Source organism: Stylophora pistillata, chromosome 10 (assembly GCF_964205215.1).
Source record: "Stylophora pistillata chromosome 10, jaStyPist1.2, whole genome shotgun sequence".
Classification (NCBI taxonomy): Eukaryota; Metazoa; Cnidaria; class Anthozoa; order Scleractinia; family Pocilloporidae; genus Stylophora; species Stylophora pistillata.
Window position 1 is genome coordinate 29,811,320 of NC_142528.1, and position 23,035 is coordinate 29,834,354.

At 37.1% G+C, this 23,035-nt stretch overlaps 2 protein-coding genes and 1 long non-coding RNA gene across 4 annotated transcripts; 1 reads left to right on the plus strand and 2 right to left on the minus strand.

Annotated features, from left to right (window-relative positions):
* Positions 1-1,087: 1,087 nt before the first annotated feature.
* Positions 1,088-13,094, minus strand: LOC111325438 (palmitoyltransferase ZDHHC17). Of its 2 annotated transcripts, none has more exons than XM_088735977.1 (18): positions 13,010-13,094; positions 11,531-11,772; positions 11,264-11,341; positions 11,075-11,145; positions 10,710-10,783; positions 10,514-10,578; positions 10,152-10,225; positions 9,633-9,721; positions 9,150-9,275; positions 8,280-8,419; positions 6,212-6,314; positions 4,927-5,049; positions 4,315-4,377; positions 3,796-3,889; positions 3,572-3,655; positions 3,295-3,446; positions 2,496-2,590; positions 1,088-2,244 (listed from the first exon to the last, which is right to left on the minus strand). In XM_088735977.1, the coding sequence occupies exons 1-18, from the start codon at positions 13,025-13,027 to the stop codon at positions 2,118-2,120; spliced, it is 1,818 nt and encodes a 605-aa protein (XP_088592103.1). In that variant the 5' UTR covers positions 13,028-13,094; the 3' UTR covers positions 1,088-2,117. The 2 variants fall into 2 exon arrangements, with proteins under 2 accessions (XP_088592103.1, XP_088592101.1); XM_088735975.1 differs by lacking the exon at positions 6,212-6,314 and adding an exon at positions 7,406-7,511 and having other exon boundaries at positions 13,010-13,093.
* A 57-nt stretch (positions 13,095-13,151) lies between these two features.
* LOC148722629 (uncharacterized) lies at positions 13,152-14,770 on the plus strand. Its single transcript, XR_015992459.1, has 3 exons — positions 13,152-13,305; positions 13,401-13,505; positions 13,951-14,770. It is a non-coding gene; the product is annotated as an uncharacterized LOC148722629 (long non-coding RNA).
* Positions 14,771-15,485: 715 nt separating this feature from the next.
* Positions 15,486-21,958, minus strand: LOC111325445 (histone-lysine N-methyltransferase KMT5B). Its single transcript, XM_088735978.1, has 8 exons — positions 21,921-21,958; positions 21,482-21,837; positions 19,661-19,770; positions 19,266-19,432; positions 18,753-18,772; positions 18,311-18,447; positions 17,733-17,842; positions 15,486-17,320 (listed from the first exon to the last, which is right to left on the minus strand). Exons 2-8 carry the CDS (start codon positions 21,785-21,787, stop codon positions 16,707-16,709), a joined length of 1,464 nt encoding a protein of 487 aa, XP_088592104.1. The 5' UTR covers positions 21,788-21,837; positions 21,921-21,958; the 3' UTR covers positions 15,486-16,706.
* Between the last annotated feature and the right edge of the window lie 1,077 nt (positions 21,959-23,035).

The window sequence follows — 23,035 nt, forward strand, 5'->3', positions numbered from 1 at the left end:
TCAGTTCGTCCAAACAAACCAAACTGAGTTTATTTCACCGGAAATAGTCAGACTTACTTTACCCGGACCACCACACTACTCGATCGGGGTGGGGGGAGGAAGGCAGGGGGGTAGAGGTTCGTTTGAAACGGATTACGAAATATTCCACGTATCTGGACCTACGTTTTATCTGAGGGAGAATCACAACCTATAAATCCTTTTAATAAATTAACAAATTGTAAAGCTTTATATCAAATCTAGTTAACAATAGATGTATTCAACGCTGGGACGTACTTCTACAGAGTTAACAATAGAGAGTTTTAGCACCGCGTTTACATGAAACGTGTGGAGGCGCGGTGGCCTCATGGTTGGTGTGCTCGACTCCGGATCAAGTGGTCCGGGTTCGAGCCCCGGTCAGGACATTGTGTTGTGTTCTTAGGCAAGACACTTTACTCTCACAGTGCCGCTCTCCACCCAGGTGTTTAAATGGGTACCGGTAATTTAATGCTGGGGGTAACCCTGCGATGGACTGGCGTCTCATCCAGGGGGAGTAGAAATACTCCTAGTCGCTTCATGCTACAGAAACCGGAGTTAAGCACCGGCCTAATGGGCCACTAGGCTCTTAAACAGACTTTACCTTACATGAAACGTGAACGGCAAAGGGTGACCACGTGACCTTGTTTTTCTCACCATTTTTTCACGTTTGCCGGTTACGCTTTACCGTTTCAGCGTGAAAGCAACCTGTTTCGCCTTGGCCGTGTACGTAAGATTTTCTTCACTTTTTCCCTCACAAAGTAGAAGTTAATTTCCGGAAAAAGGGGCATCAACACCATTACTTGTAAGTCATACAAGGGCACCATCAAATCCACTATGACGCGACCCACCATGACGCCACCTCACGCCAAGCTAAAGCAGTAAGGTTCACGCTATTTTACGTGAAACGTGAAAGGGCAAGCTGGCGTTTGTCGTTTCACGTCAACGCAAAGCTAAATCTCTCTAATAGATATCTTCAACGCGGGGACGTACTTATACAGAAAACTTCCTACCAACTGCGCGATTACTATGTATTGATGACCAGAAAAAAAAAAAAAAATTCAATTTGTGAGAATGCTTGTAAACAACGTACTGCATTGCTTTATTATTCTTGGCTAAATTCTTTGTTAACCTAACGTAAATATTTACAACTGACACTAACGTTACAAATAAACAAATACATGAGTACCTAAAACTTACTTCACCGTTTATAAGACTTCCTTGTTCGTTTTGTTCACAGCGACTTCTTCAAATAAAGGCACAGAAGTCCATTTCAGTTTACTTAAATCTGCCTTATTGACCAAGTCTGAGCACTCAAGCAGCCAAAATCTCGCGCAAGGTATCTTCTCCGCGGAATAAAATGCAAGATAAATAAAAGAGGAGGCTACTATGCAGCCATCTTTAGCGAACTAATTTGATCAGCAAAGATTTTGATTACCCAACAGAATTTCAAAATAAACGAAAGAAACTGATTTTATCAGTTTTCTCAAAAATTTTTCTTAGTTTTTGCTTTGCGACTTAAGATAATGTGTTTTGTGACCCCACTGTTGTAAGAACTGCTTGGGAAACCTCGCCAACTACTGGAGCCACCCGTGTGAAGATTACCGACTATTGACTAAATACCTATGGCGCCATTAACATTTGAAAAGCTCTCTCCTTGATGAATACTTCAAACCAAGTCTAATGCTAAAAGCTTAAGTCTCAAAAACCTTCAGTGAGTCTCACTTTGCTCATATTAACTAAAGGAGACGTTTTCTGGATAAGAAGCCAGCTCAAAGCTACTGCAACCCGTGCAACCGTCCATACGCCTCATATGTTTCCAACCCAACCGATCAGGAATAAGCACGAATTTTGACAGCTGTCAGTTCGTCGCTATGGAGAATCGTCGCGGTAACTGACTAAAATCTCAACTGACAGATTCTAGAGCCAGTCTTTTCCAGGAATAGTCACCCGGTTGATTACACCTCGTAAAGGACTGCGCCGGTTGGAGTCCAAAATAATTATTTTCGTAGCCGTTTTTCGATATTGTCTCTCAAAGGAAGTCATCACCTTTTTAGACTAGGCGATCGCAAAATTTTCTTATGTCCATTCTAAATACAGTAGTATCACACAGTCTTCTGGGTTATTTTCACCTCACTGCTGAACTGTCGGTACCAGTCTACTCGGAAAGGTCGCACCAGACCGCAAAGATTCATGTTTGTAAAGTCTGCAATATTTCCGAGAAGACCACGACTGAAAGAAAAAGTTAAAAAATTCAGCGAAGTTTAGGAAAGAGAATACATAAGCCTACAGTGCACGAAAAACAATTTATTATTCGACGGTTTGAGTTATATACGCGTCTATACCACCTGTGCTGAAGTCGCATTTTTCAAAATTTCTCTTCCTTGCCCAGATCGTAATTCTTAGGTCAAGAACGACTAAATTGTGAAACAAATAGACCCGCGATCAAAGCAACAATAAACAAAAGACTGTGTTCCAGTTACCTGAATGGACTCTGGGGCATTCCTTTGTCGTCGCTAAAGTGAGCATACCTCGACATGTTCAAGCGTTCATTCGTCGTCATTGCCAACCAGAAGATCTTAAAACAAAATTTCTAAGTTTTAACTTCATATTGAAATATTCAACATTGAAATCAGTCCATCTTTAACACTCCATATTTCAGAGTTTCCTAAGGTCAAAGAGGGACCCTGGGAACGAGGTTGTTGTATCCACAGTTTCTCCGAGCAATCTTGTGATATACACGGATGCCTTTCTTCAAGTCCAACAATCACACTCAGCACGCAGGCGAAATATTTTGGAATCGTACCAAGTCCAGACTCCTAAAAAATTCCATAGCTCAGAAATTTTCACCCTCTACCAACAACAAAAATCTCATCACACTTGGGCCCGTAATAATGACTTGTATTTCTCCTGAATCACAAAAAATAAAGGAAAAGATCGCCAACTAAAGAAGCTCTAAATTGTCCTTTTTACAGTTGTGGGCTTGGTGGCCAAGCCTTTTGAACAGGAGTGAGGCTATGGGTGACCATGTTATGATACAGATGTTGCTGCTTTTCAAATGCAAATTTCTTTGTTATCATGCTAACTAGATACTGGTCTCTATCACAACAATGTCACCCTCAGCCTCACTTCATATCAAAGGCTTGGCGACTAAGTACACAACTGTAAGATGGTCTATTGTTAAACAAATTCTCCTTGCCAGCATCTTGGGAAATTTATATTGGGGTGTTAAGGGTTAATATCGCCTATAAGAAATGTGTTCACGCCAGGAGCCAGTCATACCTGGTAACATTGACAGAAAAACAAAGCGCCCACCCACATCACATGAAACAGGGCGTTGGCATAACCCCACGTGATCCAAGGTGCACAGCGTGTGCTTTGAGTAACGGCTTTCCAGATTCCATCCTGGTAGGGACCACAAGCTTTAACAAAATCTGAAAAAAGTACACTTGCTGGTTGAAAAAAAGCTGGCACAAATTGTTTTTAACGCTAAAGGAAAAATGCAAACAGTGAATCAATTCTTGAGAGTTTTAATTTAACTAAAGTACAAGACACTTACAAACGGTTCCTCCATAAATGTACCAGAGAATCATACCAAACAGGAAAAACAGGTACCCAAAAAAGTACAGATGGTTACCAACACCTGTTTGGAACCAATAAAACAAAACTATCAAGTCCAACGTAATATCGCACACTTGCGATTGTCGGTTACAGTCAAGGTTTCTTGTTCCAAGGATATTTTAAACTGAAGCCTAAATAATAATCTTCATGGCGTTTACTTACCAACACAATTCTCTACCCAGGGACAGTGATGATCAAACTTTGCTACACAGCGTTCACAAACGGAACAATGTTTTGATCGGACAGGTTTTCGTAACTGTAAGAGTAACAACACAGTCCGTTAATCAACAAGTAACATAAACCTATAGACCCTTTTTTTAAAATGGTAAGCAAAATGAATGAATAATCGTTAGGAAAAGAACCCTCAAAGAAGTACATGGTAATGAAAATGTCAAGTTAATACAACTTTAAAATGAGGCAACCAAATTCATGGCACTTCTTAAATATGCGTGTACCATCTCATTTCTAACTCACACTCGTAGACTATCAACTGTTCCCTACACTAACTTCACTAAAAAACTTAGGTAAGTTTCAAGTGAATCTGCATCTCCTCGTCCCAATCTCCTGACGGCAACCAGGCGAAAGAGAAGTCATCTCAGGGCATTGGGAGGAAAGGAGAGCCTACAATCCAGGCTATAATTCTCTCAAAGAAAATGTCCACCACGACCTCTTATAACTTACTAGACAAGTCGAACAAAACTTTGTAAAGTCAAACGAATTCTTTTCCACGAGTTCTATAATAGCCTGAGGAGAAAAACAGACCACAAAAAATAAATTATATCAGAGAATAATAAAAGGCTCACGATAGCTGGGGCTCCTCGTTAATATTATCTGCTAAAAACTTCTTCCGCTGTTTGGTTCAGTGAAATAAAGGTTGTTATGCATTGAGTAATACCAGAATCACCATGTTTTGTTAATGTGTACGAGGTGTGGTTTTTATCCCAATGGTCTCCCAGTGGAAAATGATTATGTAAAATTTAAATTCTTGCTAACCGACAGAGGACCAGCGCAGTGTTTATGTTCAAAATTGTGTTGAGAATGTTTTCAAGAATACATGCGAGTATTCTCCTGACCAAAAGAAAAAGGTTTAATATATTTTCTCCAAGGCCGTCACTTGTCAAGCTTTCTACGATACCAAGGATAAACTTCAAGGTTGAGTAGTGGCAGTATTCACGAAGCTCTCCTATCTCTGTTTCGCTAACCTTACAAATCTCTTGTCACTGTCAGTTTTGCGCTCGTTCTCTGATCGGTTTCGAAGTTGGTAGGACTAAAATCACACCTTTGATGTCCTACCTGTCGTTGTTCAGATGTAGTCGTGTTGATATACCCCGGATCTGCCTTCCAAGACTTGTAGAAACAGTAATACAAACCAACGGTGTTGACAAAGAATGATGCTAAGATGAACGGGCTATCAACATGTAGTAAATGGTCAAGGAAAATGTCTCATAAATTCATAAATGAAGATTACGCCATTATTTGAACATAAGAACACGTTGGATAAAATGGATGTAAAGGATAGCGGTACAATCCATTTAATTGTAATGATTTTGTATAAGTCAAGTGTCGAATGCACTCTCAGGTTGCATTGGCTATGCTGATTGGTCGTGAAAACTCGTGCCATCCTCCTAACCAATCAGATGCAAAACTCTAACCACTGGTGATTTGGCTGTGTGCGTTTTCCCGCCCAGACGCCGATGACGTGCATTATCCTTTGCACTGATTGGCCGTTGTGGTTATTTTAGTCTTGGTTTTACGACAATCAAATGAAAAACGCTCTCAAATCCATTCACGTGCTTGTCATACCTGCTTCGATTAGCTTTAGCATGTCATGTGATTAGTTTTAGAACGTTAAGTGGTTGGTTTCAGTATATTAGATGACTGGTTAGGAATTTGCATCAACAACCAATACACTCATGAACGCTGCCTTTGAAACATCTGTTCTTCAGCTGTTAATCGTGTTTGATTGTTGTATATATCATCATTTTACCGTATATGCATTCATTAAATTGTTTAAAACAAATCATTTGTCAATTGGTTATCTTAGGTAATTTAGAGACTATTTGTCACGGTTAATCAAACAACTCGCAAACAGTTCACTTATCTTAATAAACTCAATTAAAGCGTTCCTCGTAGAAATTTTTGTTGTATCATCAAGTTTAATCAAACTTTTCAGTTATCAGTTCTTGATCTAAACTTCGTTTTATATTCTTTAAGTTTAACTTGTTAGTTCATGACAGGTTATCCGCTAGTATGTTAGCCGTGATTTCCCGGGTTCACTGGTATCCTTTCCTTCCCATCAATTTCCATTCCTAGGTGGAGAGAAACGATGTGAAAGCATATTTTTCTGTTATTCCGTCGATAACCCTACAGATTCTGTTAGAAAGATTCTTCGACTTTCATCAGGCGCAAAGAAAATGGATCACGGGCAGTAAAGCCATCTTTCGCAAACGAGCTTGACTTGTACGCATGTTTATTTCCAAGGTCAAATATGGCTTTACCACCCCCTCACTAATTTTGCTTTGCAATAAAAAAGAAACGGGTCTACGCTTTCGAATAAACAAATATCACTCAAAAGGATATAGGGCCAAAAAAACACAAACCAAGTGGTATACATGTAGATTTTAGTGGCTAGGTAGACACCTAAGGGTATACGACTTGCAGGGTTGCCCCCTTGGAAAATTCTGCAAACAGAAAATTGGATTAATTTAAATGTCGAAAGTAATCTGAGATTGGTATGATTTCCATTTACTTCTCTCTGTGGTCGTTCAAGAAAATCCGCGCCACGCCTTCGACTTAACCAATCAGATGCACAAGTTAGCCCAAGTGCGACTTGCTCTCTCTAACATTTGCATTGTCTGCTCGTGATATCTTCCCTTTCTTCCAATTGGCATTAAACTTTGGTTTTAGTTTCAAAAAATCTGGGCCAAAAGCGCTGTGATGCGCAAACTGAGACGTACCTACCAATGACAACAACTGCAACCGAAAATTTCAAGCTGGTAATTCAAGGAACCGTGAAATTAAGACCGACAAAGAAAAACCAAGACCGAGATCAAATTTAGCCATTGCGTTCGTGCAACGTGTCGTTAAATTACTGCGCATGTTACCCGGTGGTTATTCGTTAGTTCAATCTATGCTAATTGTTGACTTCAAGAATTAAGGCACTGACTGAAACAAATAATTCTCGAACATCTGACTCGCTGATTTAAACGTAGTAAAAAAAAAAAAAACTTGACTTTGTTTTAAGTTGAATGAAAACGAAATTTAAAGAAACCTTCACCCCATCTTTTTCATCATGATGAACGAAACCGAATATCTAAGATTAATTCCAACTCGTTGGGCTGGTAAATTTATTAAGGCATACGTGGACAGTGATTGTAATAATCTGGAGTTATAAGTTAGGTTTCAATCGCTTACGTCCAAGTAAGTTCAACCTTTCATACCCGTTCTGGTACAAATTAAATTGTTTAAAATATTGCTTTCAGTTGACTTTCTTTTACATCTCATTGAAAAGCAATAGACTTAAGTATCTCATACGAGTTTGCTCGTTTTACGAAGTATATAGATTTAACCGGCCTCAGTGGTTCTGCATGTACTGTGTAGCTGCTCAAGCATTTCTCTCCCTGCTTCAAAATAGTTTTAAATGGAAATTCAAAACCTTAGCAATTAGTTTTGGAAAACATGCTGTCCCTGGTAAGTATGAAATTATTAACAAAATACAAGAAATATTAATTAACTGTGCAGTAAATCATACTAGAACAATGTTGGAAAGGATATAATACAAATAGACCGTTAAAATGTTGTAGTAAAGATAAGCTTTGGTGCCCAGTGTCCAGCCAAATACAACTGTGTTACCAGCAGAATAGATTAATGTGAACCAACTGTGAGTGAATGGCAGTAATGCAAAAAAAGTATTAGGAAAAACAACTGCATCACTGCAATAACTGAAACAGTTTTAAAACAGAGTATTTTGATTACTTGGCACTATGTTCAACAGTTCAAACCAAGTTTGAGAAATGAAACTCAGAAAAAAACAGATTTAAAGTTAATCCATGTCAGGTTCAAGGGTTCAAGTGAAAGCCTCAGTTTATTTTATTTTATTTTTTTGTATAGTAACTTCCATTTAGTGACAAAGAATACTGATAAAAAGATTAAAAAAAAAGAGTACTAAATGAGGGACTAATGTACGGACTCGAAGTTCCAGTGAGGTCAGCCCCATAAAAGTTGATTATCAAATACACGTTCATGAAGGAAAGTGAACTTATACAGCAAATTAGGAATTGCTGACACCCCAAGTGTTTGGCACTAATTGTAGTAATTACATCCACCAGCTTTTCAAAATTTGCTGTAGCAGTTTATCTTCCTTCATTGACTTCCATTTGAAAATTGACTAGAAGGTGATTCAAATCAAAACTTAGCTAACACCAGCATCCTAAATTGAAGTAGCAAACTTGCTGCATATCAGATCCACACCAAGTGGTCATGTTCTATGACAAGCAGCAGCAGTTCACAAGGTGAGGCAAGAAATGCCTTCCCAGCAACCCTTGTCACCACAAGTCATTCCCCAACTGTACATCACAGTCAAATCAGAGAGTCAGTCAGTTTCACCATATAATATTAAGGCATGGAACAGATTGAACAGTACTTACTGCATTGTATAGTACCCTATCATTCCTACAGCTGATAAAAGCGGCAGAGAAATGAACCATGCCGATGAATACTCCAAAATTGCACCAATTGAAAAAATGATGAAGAAGGGCAGTCCTATTTGAACATAGCGTTGAACAGCCTAACAAGAGATTTCAACAAATACCAGGTTAGCTTTAGTATTTTCAGTTTCGTAGAGCCTAGTAAGTTACTCAATGAATGCAGTTCTTTATGCCATAGCTTTCTCAAAGAAAACTGTTTCGCTTTTGAAAAAAAAATAAGAAAATTTTAAAGAGGGCCTATTCGTATAGGTAATCACATGATTTCGAGTGCAATTTGGAATAAATAAGCACGAGTAAATTTTTTCAAAGACTAACAAAATTGCATGAGCCCGTAAGGCCAGTGCAATTTGTGGTCTTTGAAAAAATTTACAAGTGCTTATTTATTCCAAATTGCATGAGAAAATCATGCGATTATCTATTAATAATATACATGAAAAAATACGGGCTAGTTTCTCATAACTACGCAGAAGAGAGGCGCGCGCAACACGTGCAAAACTAATTTATTCAAACCCTGCAAGTGACATTGACCTTGACATCGACCTTGACATCGACCTTGACATTGACCTTGACCAATCATTCTGACCAATCAGAATGTCTGGTTTGTTTCTTTCTTTGCACTGAATTAACCCTCTTCTGTACTGAATTAACTCTCTTCTGCACAGAATTAACTGAAAACTGCATTAATCTTAACCAATCAGAACTGAGAAATTTTTTCATGTATATTATTAATTCTTAAACAGATTTTTCTGAACAGTCAGTCGTTACTAATTGTAATTTAGTGTTAAGTCCCCTCAACTGAACCACACCCACCTTGTCTCTGGTCAAAGATTGCAAAAATACTGGCTTTCCTTCTCCTTTATCTCTTCTCATTAAATCCATTTGCACCACAATCCATTTGCTTTTCTTCTGTTTTGCCAAGTCGTACGGAGACTGACCCTGCCGAGGTGTTAGTAAAAAAAAAAAATATTCAGAAGCACAGCATGGATTTAAAGAAAATCACAAAGAAGTCCTTTGAACTCCAGACTGTCCTCATCTATTTGCAATTCTTGGAAGCAGTTTAAAGTTGTTTAATAGTGGAGCTGTGAGGAAGGACTCAGAACTGAGGTACTGCATGTCAAGGTGACTTTATAAAGAAAAAGGCTAATTTAGGAATGAGAATGTGAATGATGAAAGAGAACTGTCTTGTAGATTCTCACTTTTACAGCTATGAATGAGACCAAAAAGGAAGACAAAGACTGTCTCCCAAAGATTCTTTCCAGTTACATGTAAAAGGTACACTGTTAGATTCTGTACCTCGGCATTCAAAGCATCCATGCTGGCACCAGCTTTAAGAAGTGTTCTTATCACATTGTGGTTATTAGACGTCACTGCCCAATGTAAAGCTAAGAATGAAAAACAGACAATGATTGTCACCAGGTTTGGGCTTTGTTACATAAATTGTCATTTGAAAGCCGAGGGTTACAGGTCACATTGGCTTCATAAAGGTTTAATTGCAGTTGTTGCATACCATGATGTACACCACTGTTTCTTCAGCATGTGATTCTACACACCCAAAGTTCACAGCTTAATATCAATAACCATATCTACCTAGCCTGGTTGTTCAAAGTGTGGATAGCGCTCTGCACTACATGACTGGCCACTTTCTTGTGGAAAAGTCCTCTGACTGATAAGTGCATAAATTTTGTTGTTCAAAGTTTATTGCACAAAAAGTACAGTACATAAGCCTAATTTACTAGTTAGCTTGTTGAATTATTGCAGATACTACTCAAAATTGTTTTTTTTTAATTAAAATGACTTGTCTAACACTCCTACCTGTATTTTTATGAAATTTGTCAGCTAGTGCTATTGAAGCATTCATTGTCAACAGCATTCTTGTCAGCTCTAACCTAGTGCAACACCATGAAACAATAATTATTATCTAAAACTGTAACATAAATAAATAAGGCAAACATAAAGGTACACTAATTGTTTCTGCACATTTACATCTTTCAACAGAGCTCTTCAAATTCAGACAATTCCCTAATAACACTTTCTTTTTGTGTACCTGCTTGGAGGCCTACAAAATCCACTCCACATCATTTCCAAAGGTTTGACCTAGTCCATTTGCCCTGCCTTGCATAAAACATTTTAACTCATCTTATTCTCAAGGGATACAAATTTAAAGTTACACTCACCCAAAGCATCTATAAGATGCCCACATCAAAGGTGACATTCCATTTCTATCTAGCAAATCAACATCCTGTGATAAACAAATTTAATTGCCAGTATAAGATAATCAAATATTTTTTCATGACAAAGAAAACTATCCTCACTAAGGAAAAATGTTCATTTGGAAATAGATCAATTGTTTATTATCAAAATAATACATACCATTCCTTTAGAAATCAAATAAGCCACAACTCCCATCTGACTGTTCTGTACAGCTACATGTAAACAACTACACCCTGTTAAACAAAATCAATGAATATCAATTTTCATCAAACAAATAGGTTATAAGCTCAAGATTTCTACTGCATGATAGTTGAGGTGGTTGAAGCTGAATCAAATCTCACATATCAACAGGACGAGCAAAGAATTTAATTGTTTTAGTGTAAATCTAATCTTGGTAATCTAAATAAAATGACGATGCTTTGGTCCCATCACTGAACTAAGTACATTGTAGTTTGATGAGCGTCTTGTTTCCAGGGCGAGAATAGTTCTAAATCTAATTTTTTGGTTGCGTCCACAACACTTACCTTCAATGTCAAGTGATGATGGATCAGCTCCATGCTTCATCAAAAAGACAACCATCTCAAGATGGCCTTGCCTGTGAACAAAATTGCCAATTGGAAAATAGTTATATGTGATTAAATGTGATTTAGCCATTTAAAGACACAAAAATCAGAATTTGTTACCTTTCAACCAATAAAAGCAAGACCACTAACCTAACAGCCCAATGAAGAGGTGTAGCATCCAAAATACCACCCTTCCTATCAACAATAGCTCCGTTTTTGACAAAGTACCTGTGGTAAGTGAAAACATTATGGAGGTTTGGACTAACTAATCTTTTTAAAAACACATAAAATGCTGCTTAATTTACTTATTAACAATCCTTTAATCAGTCCTGTGCAGAATTTTTAGAACCAACCTATTAATAAGAGAGTGGAGATACAAACATGTTAACAAAAGAATGAAAATGTTATCAGGCTTACTCAGCAATTCTTATTCTATTGTTGATTGCAGCCCAATGTAATGCCGAAACATTCTCCTTGTCTAAAGTATTCACATCTACTCCTTCTTTCTCAATCAGTTCAGTGCATCTGTCAAAGATGCCATACTGTGTGGCTCGCACCAGGTCAAACTGGCTGTAGTCTGGTTGGTAATATGCTCCACCATGTTGACTGTATGGATCTTCTGGTTGTGTAGGGTATGGCTTGCTTTCCATAATGGATTCCTGTACATTAAAAATAGACATGAGTAACCAGGGTTGTTGCTAAGAAATTACATGGCCCGCTGAAATTTCAAGTGACATGGCTCAAAGGTGGTGAATGATTGTAAGTGTGTAACCTTAGAAGTACCTGTTGTGCTTTACCAAGCAATCAACAGGCAAAAATTCAGCTGGCAATTACCACTTTATCATACAGCAAATTGTGCCGGCAGACACTGCTTAGTGACAACCCTGCTGAGTAGTGAAGTATTATTAACATGACATTGAAGGAGCATAATACCTAGGACACTTAAAAATGAGTTAAAATTAGACTCCATTTGCCAAAAATATGCTTGGACATCTGTCAGAAAACAATATCTGTTCTGAGAACCAAACACTTTATTTTTCTGAGGGCAAAGTGGGTGCAATAAGGGACTGATAACATACTGGGAAAATATACAAATGCATTCTTTCTCCCCTCTTGGCTGAAACAAGGATGGTGGCTTGAACCATGACAAGTCAGTTACAACTGGCCACAAAACAGGTGTGCAAAGAATGCCATTCTTAACTGTCACACATAAACTTCAACTTGCTCAGAATTATCTGAACACTCTGACTTGTTAATTCCAGCAATAATTATTACAGTAAGTATTGTTATAATTCAACAACGTTTCTTAGCCTACATGATGTGCACACTTCGAAATCAAGAGAAGTCAAATTATAGCTCATTTGAAGTAACACAAGGCTAAATTATGGAAAAGTGGAAAATTTTCACTCCTTTTACAATTTCTGTCTCGCAAATTAAACTTTGTGTAAAGCCCTGTATTCAATGCCGATCTCATCGATCGCTAAAAAAAAACGACAAACTTTCAAACAAACGCTAAAATGCTAGCACGCTGCAGTAGTTAATTTGTGTAAAATGATTCACTTTTAATTATTTGCTTAGCATGGCGTCTGCACTGATCAAATACAACCTTGAGGTTGTATTTTTACAAAAGTGAATCTATGTACGTTTCGATCTTCACTTGATGGAGAAAATTTGCACAACCATACTCTTGTAAACATCTCATTACGACATGGAGTGATTTTGAAGACAATTGAGAGCTAACTAATAACTTTGGACATGCTGGGGTATCGTGTGTTGCGTCACGCCGTTTCTCGTACAAAATGGAGGTTTAACACAATCCTTCTTAACTTAGAAGACTTAAAAAGGCCCAATAGAAGTGAATCATCTGACTTTTTTGGAAAAAGCAACCAACTGTACCTTTTTTTCCTGTTTCATCCAACCCTACCGCATTAGAACCATGGAATCAGTGCGCCATATTGGCTAACAATGTAGCTTGCTTCAAATATGGCAATGTTGACCAAATTTGGAAAATAGCGGTTGTTTTCAAAGTCTTCGATTTCCATTCGATCGGCAAGCTGTCCGTTGGTTATTTTACTTCGAATCAAAATAGAAGAATTTTTTGTTCTTAGAAACGTCAATCCACAAAATATGGAGGAAATTAGTCGAAAAGACGACCAAGAATTGCACAAACAACCACCGAAAGCGTCGATCAGGTGAATGATAGAGGAGAAACAGTTGATCAAATTTCGAAAGTTAATCATGATTCTTTTGCTGACCCACTACCTCTATCTCTTTCATCTCTTTGCAGATCAAGTAATCCTACCTTTATGAGTCCAACAGATAATCTGTTTTCACCATGTACCCGGAAGCTCGTATCTAAAAGAGGACTGCATCATCCCAGCTTGATCTCACTGTACGTTCTTTGTTCTAAGCTTTTAGAGTATTTCCATAAGGTCGTAGTAGTAGCAAGTATGATAAAAATATTGTAAGAAATAGACAACTTTTTTGAGAGACATGTTTCGGCATGCTTATGCCATCTTCAATCAGTGAGTAACAGAACGTGAGTAATTATATAACAGACAAGTAGATGAATAAAATATTTTATTCTTACTGTAAATATTTTATTCATCTACTTGTCTGTTATATAATTACTCACGTTCTGTTACTCATTGATTGAAGATGGCATAAGCATGCCAAAACATGTCTCTCAAAAAAGTTGTCTATTTCTTACAATTTTTACAGTATTATGCTGTTCTATGTAAACAGTTATGTAAGTTTCCCATCATGGAACTACCAAAAATTTCGAACAGCAAATTTTAGCTTATTTTATTAACAGACATTACTCTTGTTTCATTTAGGGGCCAGCGGCGACTCGGGGACGCTTTTCAGAATGAGAGCAGCAATCAATATGACAAAGAAAATTCACCACAGTAATCAATTGATCGTCAGCGAACAGAGTAGATTAAACTCCTATCGGTAGAAACTGGTTTTTATTTAACATTTTTCGTTTTATGCTATTTTCTATTTTGTTAACAATATGTCCAAATGCACATCTGACTGTATTAGCGAGCGTACATGGTGACTATCAACATTTAGTGTACACTATTTTCCCTAATTCCAGGTGTAATACTTACTTAATTAACTCCCATGCGTGACCAAGACAGAATTTCTCCTTACAATATCAAAACAATCTCGAGCAGACAAGTGATGAGAATGGAGGAAAATATCAATTAGGGAATGAATGATATTTTCCACGCACGAGATTACCGTGTGATGGATGTCCTCCCCTGGGGTGGGATGGGTGGGTTACTGGGCCCGCAGTGATTGGCGCAAAGCTGTTGCGGTGTCCCTGCCTGTCGGCAAATCTTGTAAATAAATAAATAAATAAATAACATCACAAGAGTTGTATGAAAGACAAGGAGGAGAATTACTAACGAGATTGTGGGAGTGAAAGGGTTAAGTTCTTAATTTATTTGTATGCATAATGTTTACCACAGATATTTTAGACCTTTTTTAATCCATGTAATTAATTCACAGATAAGCACGTCAAGAATGTAATTGTTTCTCTTTCATATTTTTTAATATCCACCAAATGAAAAATTTGTAATATACATTAAACGATATGTATATCAAAGAAATTTGATATATGCTGCAATAAATGCCATCAATTTACAATCACTGTAAGAAATCTGAATCAGTGTGCAAAAAAGGAATGGCAATTTAAGTGACAGAATGCTGACATGCCTTTCATGTTTTTAATTTTTCAATTGCAATCTCATAGAGCTCATCTTCCATCTTTGCCTAAGAGTAATGATTGTTGAGCAATATTCTGGTGCATTACCCAAAGAAATAAATTATACTCCAATTTCCCATGCAATAATAACCAGGGCCTGAGAGGAGGAAGGGCTCTACTGGGTTTAAAAAATGGGAGTGAAGTGCAGGAAGTGGGTGATGCAAACTTGCAAATATCTGTAAATGTGGGTCACAAGACAAGAATTTAAGGGGCTGGAGACAAAGAGAGCAAGGTAAAAAGCAATAGATTCATCCCCTCCTTCCTAAGGGTAAATAAGGTCAGGCAGTGAGAGTCACCAATAGGTCAATGTATACTAAATCACTTTTTTAACTATATTGTTTTAACTCCTCATGTTTTGAAATTGGTGATTCTCCCATCTGATTACAATACACTATTTAGTTGCTTGTTCTGAATAAGATTGTTTTACAACTAACAAGAATTCCTTGGTTCCCATAATCTTTCATCCTTGGAGACCCAGGGACTGTGAGTCGATTTCTTGAAATTGACCCACAGCCCCTGGGTCTCCAAGGATGATAATCTTTGTAAACAGAAAAACTGTAAGGAGTGTTGTTTGCTCCTGAGAATGAAACAAGTAAGAGATACACAAGTGGTATTTTATTACCCTTGGGGAACACTTTCTCATTACAGTGACTGACACAAAATGAAGATGTTATAATTTACGACCCATTCAGAGAGAGGACTTCTACAACATAATGTGATGTCATACTTAACATAAGTATCACCTAAAATGTAATCTCGCCAACTGGACATATTTTTTTGGAGTAAATTTTTGAATGTTTGTAAAAATGACAAAATATTAATTTAACTACAAACTAGTGCAGCTCTTCCACTTAAGTTACAATAAAGTATCATTCCTTTCTCTTGCATTTTTGTTTCACATCAAGAAAAGTTACACCTAAAACTTAGAAGGGGGACCTCGAACTCAATTTTAAAAATTTAGCTTTTTTTTCTTCTTTTTAATGGTACTAAAGAAATGTTTGTATAAGTTCAACAACATGTGGAAATTAGCAAGTCAACAGTCCAAGTAAAAATCATGCCAGAGTGTTTCTTTTTTGTTTCTGTTTTCTTTTTTTTTAACAAAACAACTCAAAGATTGAATCATAATTTCACTCCAGAAATATTTAAGAAGGATGATCTACAGATTGAAATTATGATAATGACAATAACGTTATTACAATTCTACTCATATTAGATACCAGGAACTGGTTGTCCCAAAGCACGATAATTGATCTACAATGCACTTTAAGATCAAGAAACCTTTACCAGTACCAGAAAAATGTTCACAAAAAAGATAATAATCTTTTGAATTATTACTAGTAGTATTTTATCTTGAGGATGGCTTTATCCAGTCATAAGACAACTGGAATCAGATGAACAACATCACATTTTAATAGGTTGGAATAATGATAAGTTATGGGAAGGATTTTGCCAATCTCCAACTAATTCTTTTTCTCTTGCTTCATTATTATTATTTTTTTTTTCACTTTGGGTGTTCTGTAGATGATTGAAAGAGATTGTGGTAATACCATAAAGATCTGTTAGACATTGAGAAGTAAATGTTTAACTGCCATTTTTTCATAATTTACAACATTAAACTTGTACAAGCCATGTTTTTGACAGCTACATTTAACTTAGTAGGAGTTTTTTAAATTCACTGCACATTTACCAACATACTGAGTCTTTCATTTGACCAACTAAGAACTAGAAAAACACAGAGGACGATACAATCCTTGAGTAAGTTGTATCTAGAGTAAGCATGCACATTGTGATAGAGAAAGTTCTAAGCTATGTATAAAAAGATTAGGGGCAACACGGGCATCTATAACTAGCACTATTTCTGAACAATGGAAAAGAGTTCACTGGCATATCAACAGACACAGGTCTCCCAGACAACATGTATGTGGCAACAGATTTTCCCAATGTTCTTGTAGGAAAGCAATCTACCCCATCCACAATAGTCTTATATTTCTCGGGATATGTGATTAAATCACCATCAACGTTGTCTGTAATCTCCACACCACTGTCAACAGAAACATGTCTTACAGGAGGAATATATTTGCATATGCTGTCTGGAGGGACTTCTTCATATGCACTTGTAAAAGTGTGTCTTGTTCGTTTACGCTTTGTTGGCATGCATAACTTTGGGCCCTTTTTCCTTCGTTTTCTCCTTCCAACATTCAGTTCATCCAAGCCAATTGTGACACTTGTTCGTGGTTTGGGTCTATTTGTTTTTGAGTAGAACTTGTGTGCAGGAATAGCATTAGAAGTGTCCACCCCATCAGCTCTTTCAACTGTGCATAGGTCCACTGAAATCAAACAATCTATCTCCCCCTGAAACTTGCTTGCTGCTTCACTTTCATCTGAAGCTGGCAGCACTTTTGGCGAAGGATCGTTTTCAACATCAAGGAATGTATCTGCAAGAAAAAAAGGAAAATGCTGTCATCAATAAAGTTGTATTTAAAAAGAATTGGTGGCAACTTAAAAGATGAATTTCCAGGCTACAGAGGGGTACCTTGACCAACTTTTACACATACAGATCCTTTGTCAACGGATACAGCAGGGTGAGGTTTAATCTGTCTCTAGTTGGTCATAGCTTTTAGGAGTTTTGCAACCCTCCTGGTGAATATGACAACCAGTATGAGATTACTAACTGTACCTCAGTATTTGTCAGCTTTCTACTACAATTTGTTGCCCTGTACTTGTGAACTGAGATAAGTGAAGTGTTGAAAACAAGAGCTCAGCACATTTCTTTATAATAATCATAGCAAACCATTGTCAGCATATATATCTATGCACAAGTCATGTAACCATTCTGACCACATTTACCTGTCATCCTTCGTGCCAATCTCTTCAGTCTTTTATCTGTTTCTCTAAAGCTGTACTTCTGCTTCTTGTCCACAGTCTTAACCTTAGACTTGAAGACACCTTCACCTCGTCTGCAACCCAAATTTAGTTGCAATATTAAGCACTTTTTTAATAAATGGCGTAGAGTTGGCAAAAAAAAATCCTATTTGCCCCTTGGGATAAACCACCAAGTGAAAGTTAAGGGATTTGTGCCTTGGTGTTCTGGTTCATCTTCTGTTGTTTGCCATAAAGCTTAAAATCAGCGCATCCAGAAACCAAAGGAACTCTACTTTACAATCTGATGAGATTCAGAGTGAAAAAACTATTGTCTTGAACTTTTAAGAAACCCATTTACATTCTGTTTTCATCTTCCTTATTCAACCAATCTTAAAAATAAGTTTGTTGTTTCCAATTTGTTTTATGGCAACCTCCACATGGCTTAGATTAGTCCTTCAAATATTGTGAGCTGAAGTTTGATTGGCCACAGATCAACTTAAATGACTCACACGTAACCCCATTATTTATTTATTTAAAGCAATAGAACAAAACAGGTAAAATACCTCTCACATGTCACACATTCACAGTTACAGTTTTTGTCACCAAAAAAGTCATCACCATAGTGACAAGTAATCTCTTCTCCAGGCTCAAGGTCTCGTAACACCTTCACACACGCTGTTTCTCTACCTGTAGACACAAACTGATACCAAAAAAAAAAAACAGACATGTTAAATTGGATCAAAAATAGGTTCAGTTTAACCTTGAAACTGCAATTCACATGGGTGTAAAAATTGAGCTCCTTTTAAAAAAGAACTTTACTTGATGTATCTTTGTTTCTTAGAATTTACATTTAAGAATAAATAGCACAGTTTAAGTAAAAAATTCTTCAATACGCTCTCAGAAGTTTGATACAAGTTTTGTAAATTTGAAAGCTTAATTTCATAGTGCAACAGAACACATTTCTATGTTCCTTAAGTCATTCTACGAAGTATGGATATACCTCACCTTGCAATTGGGACGGCAGTCTGCAATAAAAGACAAAGTAGAAATTCACATGAAATTTACACATTCTAATCTCATTCATCAGTCTGTTGCTCTTACACTTTAAAATTTGCAAGACAGCAGCGTAGTAAACAAAATAACCCTTCTTGTAAGCCAATACCTTTTCCAAAAAGAAAGAGTACGTGTGGCTTTCTCTTAGTGCAAGCCACAAAAAAACAAAATGGTAAAAAAATGGAGAAACAGTCCTAGCACACTTCCTTGTTCTCCCACATGCATTTAAAATGACCCCTATCTTAATTAAAACACCTGTTACACAGGCTGTATGAAAAAGAGATCAAGGTTAACAGCACATCACTGCCTAGTACTGTACTTGGAGTTGCACCAACAAATAATACTGAAAAATCAAACAGGTTTGAGTTTTTCAACATGATACCACAATTTGCATTAATAGCTAAATCTAACTGCATTTTAATATCATGATTTATATACTGTTTTTTAATTCAAAATATGTTTTACCGTGGTTAATGTAGGCAGCAGGACCAAGCCAAAGCTGAGATAGATTCTTCCTACAGGAGAACATGATGCTAAAGTCATTCTCTCCTGGGCGGAGTAACTTCTTTTCCTCCTCTTCATTCATTTCCGCAATGCAGCCACACAGATAAGGCAGCTTATCACCTTTGCTCCTGGAGAGAAAATTGAACCCCTTTAGACACCAAGAATGATCACAGCATCAAATTTCTCCTTAATATAATTGCAAATTATCACGAGTAAAGGTCATGATATTGAAGGAATAGATCAGGAAATCTCTAGAGAACAGAATCGCGAACTTGTATATCACTGATGTTAAGGTGTAAAGTGTCAAACAAATTCTAACAGCTACTATTTCTTCTCCTGCACTGAACCTTACTCACCATTCACAAGTAGCCACAACTTTAGCCCCATTATCTTCTCCTGAATAACGACTGCAAGGCACAACCTTGTAACCAGAGTTTTTACTGAATATCCCAATATATCTGAAGACCTAGAAATAAACCACAGAGAAATTTCTGAATTAAAATCTAAATAAATTGGAGGGATACAAAGAAATTAAGAAATTATTTCTCATGGCCTTAAATGAGGATTCATCAAAATGCAAATACAATGAAATGAAACTCAGTGCTATGAAGATCATGATGGATTGTTACAAGATCTAGAAAGTAAAAGTCCCAACCCAGTGAGTGCCTGCCCAACAGTATCAACCTTGAATCAAATACAAATGTCATGTAAATAAAGGAAATGATCATCAATTCAAGAAGTTCTTGAATGTCAAACAAATTCCCCTTGTCAGTGTAGTATCAGAAAATATATAGAGAACAGCATAGAGAATATCAATACCAATTTTAGGGTGTATAGGGTTTAGTTAAGTTTCTGGAGAAGAGTTTAAAGTAAATAAAGAATGTGGTACATGTGTGAATAAAAAAGTAACTCAGGCCATTGAAATTTACCCAGAGAATTCAATAAACCACACTGTAGCTTGAGAATTTTGCAATGTCCAAAGCTTACTTAACACTCTGGAAGAGCCCTGTCCACAAAAAGACCAAAAACTGTAAACAGCAATCATTTGCTGATCATACCATCCACAATGGTAACTGAAGACGACAGAAGTTTAATCTGTCCTAATCTACCTAGATAACTAGGAATTCATTGATGCAAAGAGACGTTCTTCTGCTTTGGTTACGTGTAGTGCAATCCAAAACAATCCTACTGCCTATATATCTAGCTTATGCATAAACAATATGTCAAAGTTCATTAAGTTTTTCACTTGGTGACACTCACACACAGAGATTGACCCACCAATTGAGATAATATTGACTAATGAAATTTGAGGAAACAAAAAAAACTTGAGAATAAACTTCTATCAAGTACATGTGCTTGTACAACTCAATAACATAAGAAGCCAAGTCAAAACAATTTCCAGTTAAAAAAAGACAAAATGAAGAGAGAAATTGCTGATTCTGTAAGGTGAAGTGCTGATTGAGTGGTGAATAGACTAATATTGCATGGTGCCAGTTCATTACTTCACTTTTCACAGTATTGTGCCTTTCATCAATCCATTTGGAGTTAAGGACAAATATACAAATAACTGATGATAAGATTACTTGGACCACAACCCTGGAGTTCCACTTGTGTAAATAGCACCTTGTAATTATTTAGCCAGAAAGATCCCTACTTAAGTTGGACATGTGTGGTCTTCACCGTACATAATTTTCACCAAAGTTTGCTTACACGAGCTCGATGTACTGCACTAACAGGAAGTGATTGCCACTGTGAAACCGTCGATGCGTAACTCAGCAAAAACTATTACGTCATCCCAACTGCCATTATGGCGACGGAAGTGGGAGGGATGTGGAAAGCGAAATTCTTACAGTTAAGAAAAAAACCTACTTGAGAAAAGGAAGAGGTCGGATCTAAAACTACATGCACATTACAGACAGTTACCAAAATCTACGATGAGTCTTAAAGTAATCTGCAGAATCGATTCCGCATAAATTAATTAGAAACGCACAAAAGTTTGACCAAAGATCGTCGCACAATGACGAACACGCGCTTAGACGGAAGATTGCTTGAATGCAAAGAGCGGATTGCAAGTTTGACATTTGTTTTAAGCGTCCTATACTTATCCAAATATCCAAGAATAAAGCAAATTTGACGTTTTTAACGTGCCAGTATGATTACAAGCCTGTTCCACTTACATGTTCTTTGAAAGCCGCAATTTGAGGTTTAGATTTAGTGATGAAATAACATCTTCCCCAATCCCCAGCGTTGAATACGATTTCGTTGTAGGCTTGTTCCAAATCTCCATCCTGACGATATCTTTCCAGTGCCTTCCTCACCACCTCTTGATCGACTTTAAGAGGCCGAAATCGTGCTGCCATTTTGTGTGTGGTGAAGCCGAGCATAGAGTCCAACACTAAACTACTTGCTATGTCGTCGCTTTCGGCAAGTTGTCGTGCCTGCGTTGGCGATCCTGTTTTCTGCGATTCGTTGTTCATAACCATCACTTTTTCCTTTCGAATTTACCTCCAAATTTACTGTTCTAGATAGTATCCTACAAGAAAAGGGAATTTCAAAAGCTTTAACCGGTGAAAGTTGACTATAAAACAACGATAATTTTTATATTTTCAAGCTTACGCGTAGCGACATTTTTCCGTTATTAATTTACTAGTCACGTGACACAATTGCGTACGTTTCACGAGTAGTACCCAACGGGGTGGGCTGGGTAAACAACTCCTTGAGATTTCTCTCAAAAAAGAAACAACAACTTTGAGTTTAAATTTACAAGACATGTTTCGACATTCTCATGTCATTTTCAGTTGCAAATGAGCATTTAACTGTTGTACATTTGAATTTAAATAAGGGTACGTTACAAACTACGTGTCAGTGCCGTACGTTACATTTGAATGTTAAAAACGCGAAAGATGTAAATAGCGCGCGCTTGACTAGATCAAAAAATAAATAGATAAATAAAAAATAAATAAATAAATGTAATAATAATAAAAATAAATTAAAAGACCAAGGAACAACATCATTAAAAGGAAAGAGACAATTCTAGATGTTTCAATTGCTGATTAAGGATAGGTTTTTCCCACTTAATATGCAATGCCTCTTTGATCTTAATTTGGTATTTTGAAGGGGCAGGATCTAAGATCGTGAAACATTCAGTATCACAAGAGTCAAGACAGCTAGGCCCTTGATGATTGCAGGTGCTTGTAAATATGCGAAGTTTTGTCCGACAAGAGGTGCTCACGAACTCGTGTACAAATGTGGCGAGTGGTCTCACCAATATAACTGACATTACAGCCAGCACATGAAAATTTATATATGACACGCGAACGTAGACCCAGCGGTACTGAATCTTTCACACTGAACATGTTTCTGAGTTTAAACGTACTGACTGAGTAACTTAATATCTAAATCAGTTCTACAATAACGTTTGAGTAGTTGTCTTAACTTAGTCTGAGCGATGTTCGAAAACCGACCAACGTAGGGAAGTTTATAATAGTGCGCAGAAGGTTTACCGGAGTTAGAAGAGGCGTTCTGCCCAGTAGGAGGATTCTTTTTCTTCGCTAGATACCTGTAAATGATCTTGTCTATGACCCAAGATGGAAAACAATTTTTCCGTAGCAAGAAAATAAGTTTCTTGACATCTAGATGAAAACCAACCCAAGAATTATTGATCTTATATGTTCTGTCAATCAACGTTCTGACTAAACCTAATTTGTAAATCAAAGGGGCGAAGCTGAAAT

Coding starts and splice junctions, on each gene's coding strand:
- LOC111325445 (XM_088735978.1), bottom strand. CDS start 21,787: ATGGTTATGAACAACGAATCGCAGAAAACAGGATCGCCAACGCAGGCA. Junction 19,771..21,481: donor TTGCGGCTTTCAAAGAACAT/GTAAGTGGAACA, acceptor GTTTATTTCTAG/GTCTTCAGATATATTGGGAT. Junction 18,448..18,752: donor ACTGCCGTCCCAATTGCAAG/GTGAGGTATATC, acceptor TTTTGGTATCAG/TTTGTGTCTACAGGTAGAGA.
- LOC111325438 (XM_088735975.1), bottom strand. Junction 10,784..11,074: donor ATCATCACTTGACATTGAAG/GTAAGTGTTGTG, acceptor TTTGTTTAACAG/GGTGTAGTTGTTTACATGTA. Junction 3,447..3,571: donor CATTTATGGAGGAACCGTTT/GTAAGTGTCTTG, acceptor TACTTTTTTCAG/ATTTTGTTAAAGCTTGTGGT.